We start from the raw sequence: 10,000 nt of genomic DNA, 5'->3' as shown, positions 1-10,000 counted from the left end.
TCAAAATTAGGAAAGTAAACAGGAGTTCTGTAGTTAGGGAAAGGCATCTATATTGTATTACAGTAATCTTATTGAAGGCAGGTATTTGCAGTAATTGGACCATGAGAACCGTTTAAACTCATAGTGTTCTGAATGACAAATTTTGTCTTCAGTGACAGAAGTGCCTTACAGTAATTCAGTCCACCCAAAGTAAGACTTACAAGCTTTTCCACTTTCCCTTCCCTCTCTTTCTCTCTCTGTTTCAACACATTTCTCTCAGTTCATGTTTCTTTCATCATTTTTTTTTTTTTTTACTTTTACTTTTGACCTCTCATTCTCATTGTCTTACTGTCATCCACATTGTACTCTTGTTTCTTTCTGTATCCCATCTATGATATTATATCATTCACATGTACTAACAGCCCATGAATGTTCTGAAAATAATAGAAAGTAGTTTTCATATCTGGAAAAAGTCACTGCCTTCAAAAATCTTGTGAGAGTTAAGTGGAAGGATTTTTTTTTCAGTTTGAGCCCTGTGTAGTTAGCATTTTTAGCTACTGTTTTCAACTTTTGACAGATAAATGCTAAAGCTATTGAGTTTTGTTTCTTTCAAGTTCTTTATAATAATTTCCTAAGAAGTGCTTGTACTATTTTCTTTCATGGAACATGTGCAAGTGATCACTTATTGATGTTTGTACCTAATAAATGTTTTGTTCCATGATTTTGGTATATTTTAATATGGGCACCATTGTCTACATTCTTTAATGAAAAATGAATTTCAGGTTCCAGTTGATCAGTTGACGGAGAGAGTTGTCAAACCAAAGCGCATTCTTTTTATGGACTTGGAAAGAGTGGAACATATAACTAGCATATTGCAGAGTGAGTATAAGTGGCCATTTACTTTTTTTTTTTTTTTTTTTTTTTTTTAACATCCCAAGAAAGGTTTCATGAAAAATAATAATAATAGGGAAGAGATAAAGAAGAGAGAGAGAAGAGCAAGATCTTGAATTATATTATTTGGTTTGGTTACAGGGTATGAAGTAAAATCAGAGGACATCTTACGAGACCTATGGGTGTATTATCACAATCCAGTTCTGACAGAGGAAAGGCTACATCGTGCTACTGAAGCAGGATGTGAAAGGCCTAAGCTATGGATGTGCCGCTGCCCAGATTATATATTTGAAAGGTGTGTGTATATAGTAAAGAAAACTACAGGAAATTTTTTGATATTTGCAATAAATAAGATATCTTACTTATTTTTGTTAAAGAATTCCTTATTGAATGATTATCATTCTTACATTAAAGGTAGTTCCTGATATCCAGATCCTTTGAAAATTATATGCAAAATGAATAGTTTATTTTCTCTTTTCTAAGGACATGTGAAAGATACCAATCCCAAAAGGAACTGCTAGGAGAGAAGAGTGTAATTGAATATCTTGCTGAGCGTCTAGAATGTGAACCAGAGTTTATTGTAAATTATGCACGCGGCAATCCAGGGTTGATGCGTGCGCATGTGTCAAAGTTGAAGAGCCAGATTGACCTTCTCTTCTCTGAGGGTTTTACACCCAAACAGATCAGGTAAGGCACAACCCAAAGGTATATATATTATCACTGCCTGTTGCAGATGATAGCCCTTCCAACCTTTTCCTTATTATCATAATAATTAACAAATTAATTCTAGTATTGTTTTTATGGTATACTATCTGACTGTCATGCTATATTTCCATTAACTATTGCCATGACAGAAATATCAGAAGGATTTGCCTCAAGTGGAAAGCATTGAGATCTTGCTGTCACAGCATTGGATTACCTAAAAGTTGATTTAACACACATATGAGACAGTGGATGTTAATCACATTTTCAGTGGCAGAAAAATAATATTTTGCCGTGATTGTAAAAAATAAATAAATAAATAAATGGCATGTCCATACATACACCATGGCATGTACGTACATGCCACCCGTCGGCAAAGGGTTAATGCATAAAGAATTTACTGGAAATAATATACATCTTTTGTTACAGGGCCTCCATGCGTATCTTATTGTATGCTGAGAAAAGAACTGCAGAGAGAATAAAGAAGCTGAAAGAAATTGGTTACTTCCCATCATCTGTTACTGTTCTTTACAAGACTCCAAAACAATTTGAGAGCTATTATCAGTCACTTCTTCAGAAATCAAAAACTCTAAGAAAATAATGTAAATATTGTATACCTATTTGAAAAAAACATAGTTGCAAATAAATATTTTATAAAGTTTATTTTCTATCTATCCAATTAAAAGACATTCTATTTTTTTGCTTACTGACTATAGTCATAGTGAAAATATAATAAAAATACCTGCCTTGGCAATAATATACATTTACTTAACTAACATTTTTCCTAAAAACTCTAGGATGTGGGGAATCAGGGGAGGTCACACATACTGTTGACTCCTTCATTATGTATTTCCTCATGGCATCATTTTGTGGTCTGCCTATAAGCTTCTTGCATAAACAAAATTTGGCCACTTCCTGTATGTACTTACATACAGTACTTGCAGTTTTATTGCATATGTATGAAAAGAGGGTAAAAAGTTTGTTACATAATAGTTACACAAAGGAAAAACAATACTGGGTTTACTGTAAAAACATTATATACAGTCAGGTCTAGATTACTGTCAATAAAGCAGTGTTAACATTAATCAAGTTTTATTACAAATAATTTTGATGTTAAAATCTTTGTATATATTTATGCAAAACTTTTCAAATCATTTGACTTCCACTTTGACTTTAATGATGACAATTTAATGTAGCCATCCTATGAAAATAATTTAACCACAAATGCAACAATTTGACTTAATAAATGAAAATCATACCATGGAACACGTTTAGTTAAAATTATCTTCAATGCTTTGTTCAAAATTGCAAACTCTAGTGGAGTTAAAGCCCTATTACACTACTATTTACTTATTTATTGAAAAATTTCTGCTGCATCAACATCTAAGGTCATTAGTTGCATATTCAAAATATTGTGATAGTGTGAGGCTTGGGGCAAAGCCCCCAGGTAAGGAAGTACTATATGACATCAAAGGTCATATGGCACTATGGTAAAGTATAGTAATGAAAAGGGTTAGGAATGAGTTAATGATTGGGGTAAAGGTTGAACAGTATTAGAGGGTAGTATGGTAGTATGGTATGGTATGGTATGGTGTGGTATGGCAAGGGTTGAGAAACAAGGTAGGGGTGATCCCCTACCTTGGGCCACAGTCTTGTCTCCTAAGCCCCCCCACAACAACAAACAAGGGATTGGGTGTATTACATTATTACTTTTCCATCAAATTTTGTGTTCATGTATTTAAGGCTTGAATCACATGCATGAAGAATGCCTCCCAGGTGAAGACCCATTTTTGTATGACTTAATTTGTTCTTGTGCTACAATGTTGTTACTGATAACTGAAATAAGTTCATGTAAACATAAGCTAATATTCTAGATTTCTATATACAATATAGCAGTCTCCCTTACATAACAATATTTCATTAAAATATTGTGATATATTAAGAAAACTTGTGTGTCTTTCAGGACCTCACTCAGGTGGTGCCATATTTGTTTTACATGGGTGCTCCATTACCCTTGGTGGCAGTGGTACTCTGCCAGCGAGATAGGGTCAGACCATTTACATGCAGAAAGTTCACAAGGCAAAAATAGACAGAAAAAGTACTAGTGTGATAGGAACTTTGGTGAACATTCCTGCTGTTGGTTGGTTACTGGTTAAAACAAATATATGTTCTAGACATCAAAGGTCATATAGCACTGTGGTACTGTACTATGGCAAAAAGGGTAAAAATTAGTTGATTAGAACAAAATCTACATGATGACAAAGGTCACAGAACAATATAGGATAGTATGGGAGTGAAAAAGGTGAAGAGGGGGAGCAAATGAAGTAGTAAAATGGTGAAGAGTGATTACATCAAATGGAGGTAGCTATGCATCTAAGGAAGAGGTAGCTATGCATCTAAGGAAGAGGAAGTGCAAAAAGTCATAAAGCAATTAACCTGTTACAGACGGGTCATGTGTACCAGTGTCATAACAAACTGCTTGGTCTGAGGGGTATACCTGTATGTGCGGCAACGTGCCAGAGAACGTGGAGTGAGAAGTTCCGCTTCATGTTGCAGACTCCCACGCCCAGTGTCTGGCAGTTGCCAGAAATCACCAGAGTTTATCATGCTCAGCAATTTCTGTTACTCAGCAGTGATGGATTAACGGGGACAGGACTAGAGGAAGGAGTTGAACTATCAAGAATGTCAGGAAGGGAAGAATCCCTAGTGGGACAAGGTTGTGACAGAAGGGAGTCACAGGAGTACCAAGGAGGGTAATTAGAGATAATTATACTGACATAAAGCCAGCTTTTCATCTTTCACCTCTTACACCTTAGGAAGTGGACAGGAGAGATTGGAGAAGAGAATGAAAGGCAGAGGTGGAGAAGATAAGGCCATGCAAAATTGGTTGAGCTGTGGATTAGGGTAAGGGTGATCCCAAGATTGGGACTCAGTCTGTCTCCAATACCCCTCCACAATAACAACAGGCATAGGATTGGGGGGTTCCTGCTAATAAAAGCAAGGCAGTGGTGAGTGTCTGCACACAGACATACAAGAAAAATCCCAAAATGTGTTATAAAAGCAAAGTGCCAGCATCTAACTCTTGACACTGTAGATGCTACCAGGAGCTGTAGGATAATGAATACAATTACAATTGAAATATAAACTCTTAAGTGACCACCATATCATGAAGTTTTTGTTGTTGAGAGCCAGGTGAAGTAAATTTGAATATTTTCAAATACCACTTTAATTGCTATAATTTTCAAACTATAACTTACATATTATATTTGATCCTATGAAGCAAAGTAAAGCAAAATAAATATGATTGGAAAAACACACACACACTTTGAATCGACGTTCCCATATAGTAAATTTCCTTTCCCAAAATTGCTTTTAATGGATATTAATAAAAGACAAACCTTTAAAATTATTTATTTATAATACTCATATACAATCTATACACCATTATCAAAGATGAGTTGTCTTGTCATAATTTTAGGCGAACTTGAAATCACGATCTGCATATGCCACTTGGCCAGTGCGACACTTTGCTTCAAAGTCGTCCTGTTGAGAAAATATGAGTTAATCATAATTACATTCTTTTTCAATTCAGAAAAATGATTTGTAAAGATATTAATGAAATTAACAAAAATCAAGTTCATCCATAACAGTACTTACTCGACTGGTTTTCATCCACCACCCATATCCAAAGATAGGGACAGCAATCATGACAATTCCAAGCAATGATGAACGAGGAGTTGGCTTGAAGTGGTCGAAACGAGTGGCTCTCATTGACATGAAGCGCTGCACGGCTGGATCAAACTGTAAGACAATATTAGTGTAACATGATATGGAAGGAAAAATAATATCAAACAACATTGAAAAGTGTTCTGCAGTTCTAAAACAATAAACAAAAAAATATCAGTTACAAATAACTTCCTGGGCTTGAATTCCTACTCTTTAACATGTAATGTTTTGACATCATGTTGGAGTGATTGTTATATATTTAATTGTATATCCACACTGTTACATTATTTGAAGTACATTTCTGGTTTGGCTAACTTTTGGAATGACAAATCTAAAATGGCTATGTTCATAATATACCCTTAAAAGAAGTTTACATCTTGCATTTGTGAATTTTGAACAAAATTTACCTTTAACATTCTATAATAGTGTTTAGTTTTGTCTATTTTTTTTTTTTACATCTACTTCATTTGATACTAGCATATATATCCCTCATCTTTTAACACATACGCTTTGAATGATGTAACCGTTACATCATATAAAAAAAATTGGCTTGTGGGGAGAGTGACACACATACTGTCATGAAAAAATCTGACTGAGGACTGGAGTGATGGGAACTTGCCCTCATGAGAATTTTGGCTGAAGGCTGAGGTGATGGAAATACCTTACCACATGCATACAAAGGTCTTGGAGGGTGATTAGACTCAATGGAGATTTAGGAAGGGGCTCCTGTATTATTCCTATCAGTAAACAAGTGATCAATGTACCATATGTGAGACATAACTGGAAGAGCACCAGCTCCTGGGAGGCTGCGTTTTCCATGCTCAGAATCCTACTCCAGTATTATTACAGAAAGTATCACAAAAAGTTGGGGGGGGGGGGATTACAAAATGTTACTTATTGTTAGCATTCCATTGAGTTATGGACTTCCTAAGGAGATGATATGGAATCTGTGTAAGGAAAACAGTCAATTACCATTTGGGTATGCCATATCAAAAGACAGATATTGGAAAATTGCAAAAAGGCAATAAACACATCTATCACCTGCAGTATGACTTTTTTTTTTTTTGTATAATTAACTCTATATTGATAGTTAGCATCTATTCTTGCAATAACGAGCTGAGCCCAAACATCAAGTAGCAAGGAAATTCCCAGTCAGTCTTATCCACATTATGCACCCTAACCAATTGTTCATTTGGTTGGTTCTAGGAACGATTTATGATTCATAAATTGTGCTTACCTTACCTATTCTGACAATATGTAGTTGGAGGTAGTGGAGATGGGTAATAAAACAAATTATATATGAAATGCATCATGTGGCTAGAGCAATAAATACAACCATGTTCCAGTTAAGGCCCTATCACACTCGCATTTTTTCCATCAATTTTTATGTTTCTGTATGAACTTTCCATATGGAAGTGGACTGGCAGCAAACCAAGGCAGCAAACAGTGCCCATGTAAACAAACATGGAACCATTTGACAATCTGGTCCCAAAAATCATACAAGCATTCTCATACATATCATTTTATTTTGAAGAAATAAAATCATGCATATTGTATAAAGAAATATTCTGGAGTATTAAGTTATGTTTACATTAATTTATTCTGTCTAATTTATAAATATACAAACAACCAAACAAACATACACATTCTACTTCTATAGTCTTGACACTTGCATGAGATCAAGATGGAAATTGGTCAGATGGAAACAGTCCTTACTGTCTTTACCAAGGAGGCATTCTGTATGCATGTGATACATACAGAAAGCCTCAAATTCATGCAGAAACACAAAAAGTACAAGTGTGATAGGGCCTTTAGATTAGGTGTAGGGTGAAGATGTAATGTCTATTGTGGATCCAGTGGGCAAAACTCCCTGGCTAGTGCATATTGAAGAAAGAAGAAGAAGGAAGAAGAAGAAGAAGAAGAAGAAAAATTGTCTTTAGAAACTTTGTAAAATCTATAGGTATAATGCCACCAAAAGCCCCTAGCTACCCCCCTAGTTATGAACCCGTGCTCATAGCCTGGACCCCCTTAGCTACGAATCTGTGCTCCTTGCAAGGGGGGTCTGCCCCTTAGGCCTCCATGGTTGTTAAATGTAATGTCCTAACCCAGCACCTTAGCTAACACTGTGGCATTCCTAGAATAGTCTCTTGCCATATATTCCCAGTGGTCTTATGCCTATTTTTCCACTTTATTTTGTTTTTTTAAATGTCTTTTATGAGTGAGATCCCCCTCAACCCCCAATATATGCACATATGTGCATATATATATATATATATATATATATATATATATATATATATATATATATATATATATATATATATATATATATATATATATATAGACTGTTGGCTTGAGTCTGGGACTCAAGTGTCTGATGTGTGCACTTTTGTGGTAAACCTTTACCAATGGCGACCTCTGTTCTTTGGGAAGCATTTGCACAAATATTGCCATAGAAGAACTTCGTCTTGGTTTGTTGCATTTAACTCAGCCATTACCTCCAGCTACATATTATCCGATGATTGCTGGAGGAAATAGTCATCAGAACTTTAATAATTCAGATGCATAAGGAATAACACTGAGAATCATTTCAATCAGTGGATTTCCATCAGGAAAAAAAAAAAAAGTTCTGAAAGTGAACCAACACTCTTTTATCAATATTGACTAGGATATAATTTCAGTTTCTCACAGCCTTGTAATAAAAGGTAATCTATGCCTGTGATGGATAGAATGACCTAAAATTAGACACTTTTTATCTACGCTGTGGTTACTGTTCCGGCATCGGATCTCATCACATTGTGGCAATTCGTCCGGCATGCATGCTTTGTGCACGAACACTCTTGCACTTGCGCAATCATCAAAACAAACATTCGTGCCATATTTTGTCTAAGTCACCGTTGATGGGGGATAACAATGGATTCCACACGGGGACCTCTAAAAACAAATTTGCTGAATAATGACAAGCTGGAGATTTTCAATAGCCAATGAAAAACCACATTTTAAGACTTTTCTGGGGGATCATGCCCCGGAGTTCCCTGTGCTATCACCCTCTATCTATCTCTGCTATTTATTTTCCAAACGGGGACCTTTGAAAACAAACAAATTTGCCGAATAATGACAAGCTGGAGAATTTCAATTAAATGGCAAACAAAAATTGCATTCTGCAATATTGCTGGGAAAATAGCTCTACAGGATAGGTGTCCAACAGCAAATGCCGGAAAAATATCCCAACAGACACAAGATACAACAACGAAACTCTCGTGAAAATGTTAGAAACAACTGTTGCATGAGCGCAAGTGCAAGAGTGTGTTCTTTTGTGAAAGTGCTCACTTGCAATTCGGTCAAACTCTTTTTCATGACAGCAAAACTTGCAAATTCGTTCCCAACTTTAATACAATCCATTGTTATCCACCATCAACGGCAAGTAAGACAAAAAAGAGTATGTTCGTGCACAAAGCATGCTTGCCGGACGAATAGCCACAATGTGATGGGATCCGGTGCCGGAACAATAACCACGGCGTTTCATTTATGGCATTTCTTTCACAAGTTGATAATATTAAAGTATGCTACATGTAATAATTTGGTATACATTTACAGCAAAATATTGTGGCACTATGATAATCAGAGAAAAACTACACCTACTAATACATGAAATAATTTGTGCTGGCAAAAAATAACCTCAGATATTTGCAACAAATGCTGCACGAAGTAAAACCATGGCAATTAGGTAGGAGTCTATCAGCGGAGCATCTGATGGGCAAGTACAGCAATCAGATGGAGGTCTGTGCCTCCGGATTAGAAAGGAATGAAGTTCTTATGGTGATGTTTGTGGATTTCCTAAGAATGGCTGGAGTAATGGGAATTTAATCCCAGAGGGGAACAGTCACTTCTTAAACAATACCAATAATTTCCTGGGTATTTTACTGTTATTACCATTGCTGTTTTCTCAGTATTATCTAGCAGCTTTTTTTTTCTTCTTCTTTTTAAGGCTGTGGCTACGTTTACGGAATATCGAATTTTAGATAAATCACAAAACAAATCTAACCGGCAGAGTTGGAGAACATTCTGCCCACTGTATAAATATCAACAAAGTCAATAGCTCTGAAAAAAACTACTTAAGTTTCCGTTAACACGTATTGCAAAAATACATATCAAAACAATTCCCGTGACCGGTATCGTTCGTTCCGTCTTAACACAGAAATTCCCAGAACACATTCAAATTATACTTACCAGAACACCTCCTTCTGCAGAGCCATGGCGATGTGGATTTGTGATCTGCTTCTGGAATTCCTTCTTGATAGCCGCCCTAACGGCAGCCCTCTCCTTCACTGCCTCGACACTCGTAGCTCCACCCGCCATGTTGTGATCTCAGCTGATCAGCAGGAACTACTCGGAAGCCGTGAGAGACTTTTTCTTTTACGGAAGATCGGAAAGAAAGCTGAGGTGGAGTGATGCTGTTGGGTCTGCTAGGTGCTACATTTGGATAATAGATGGCGCTGTGCGTATTTTTTTTTCTGTTGTCTGTCTATTTTACTGATGGGGATATCACGGGATCTTTTTTTTTTTTTTTTTTTTTTTTTTACCCGGTAAATTTAAATCAAATGATGAAAGAATATTGATCCGTGTCGATTTTATTTGTTGTTGAAAAAGGGAAGAAAGTAATGACAAAAAAAGTTTATTTATATAGAATATAATCAAATGC

At 35.9% G+C, this 10,000-nt stretch overlaps 2 protein-coding genes across 2 annotated transcripts in view; one reads left to right on the top strand and one right to left on the bottom strand.

Annotated features, from left to right (window-relative positions):
• Positions 1 to 2,233, top strand: part of LOC119576115 (transcription termination factor, mitochondrial-like) — a 9,568-nt gene extending 7,335 nt beyond the window's left edge. Inside the window, exons 5-8 of the mRNA XM_037923671.1 lie at positions 762 to 858; positions 1,012 to 1,165; positions 1,354 to 1,557; positions 2,002 to 2,233. Of these exons, the coding sequence (XP_037779599.1) occupies positions 762 to 858; positions 1,012 to 1,165; positions 1,354 to 1,557; positions 2,002 to 2,173 (627 nt within the window). The 3' untranslated portion in view covers positions 2,174 to 2,233. The remainder of the gene's footprint in view (positions 1 to 761; positions 859 to 1,011; positions 1,166 to 1,353; positions 1,558 to 2,001) is intronic.
• Positions 2,234 to 4,967: 2,734 nt separating this feature from the next.
• Positions 4,968 to 9,735, bottom strand: LOC119576116 (NADH dehydrogenase [ubiquinone] 1 beta subcomplex subunit 4-like). The gene is made up of 3 exons (XM_037923672.1): positions 9,529 to 9,735; positions 5,230 to 5,373; positions 4,968 to 5,115 (listed from the first exon to the last, which is right to left on the bottom strand). Exons 1-3 carry the CDS (start codon positions 9,655 to 9,657, stop codon positions 5,047 to 5,049), a joined length of 342 nt encoding a protein of 113 aa, XP_037779600.1. The 5' UTR covers positions 9,658 to 9,735; the 3' UTR covers positions 4,968 to 5,046.
• Between the last annotated feature and the right edge of the window lie 265 nt (positions 9,736 to 10,000).

The sequence above is a fragment of the Penaeus monodon genome, chromosome 8, assembly GCF_015228065.2.
Source record: "Penaeus monodon isolate SGIC_2016 chromosome 8, NSTDA_Pmon_1, whole genome shotgun sequence".
In the NCBI taxonomy this organism is placed as follows: Eukaryota; Metazoa; Arthropoda; class Malacostraca; order Decapoda; family Penaeidae; genus Penaeus; species Penaeus monodon.
Note: the sequence above shows the minus strand (reverse complement) of the source record. Positions and strands in the feature narration are given on the sequence as shown.

Coding starts and splice junctions, on each gene's coding strand:
- LOC119576116 (XM_037923672.1), bottom strand. CDS start 9,657: ATGGCGGGTGGAGCTACGAGTGTCGAGGCAGTGAAGGAGAGGGCTGCC. Junction 5,374..9,528: donor CTGCAGAAGGAGGTGTTCTG/GTAAGTATAATT, acceptor ATTGTCTTACAG/TTTGATCCAGCCGTGCAGCG. Junction 5,116..5,229: donor GGTGGATGAAAACCAGTCGA/GTAAGTACTGTT, acceptor TTTTCTCAACAG/GACGACTTTGAAGCAAAGTG.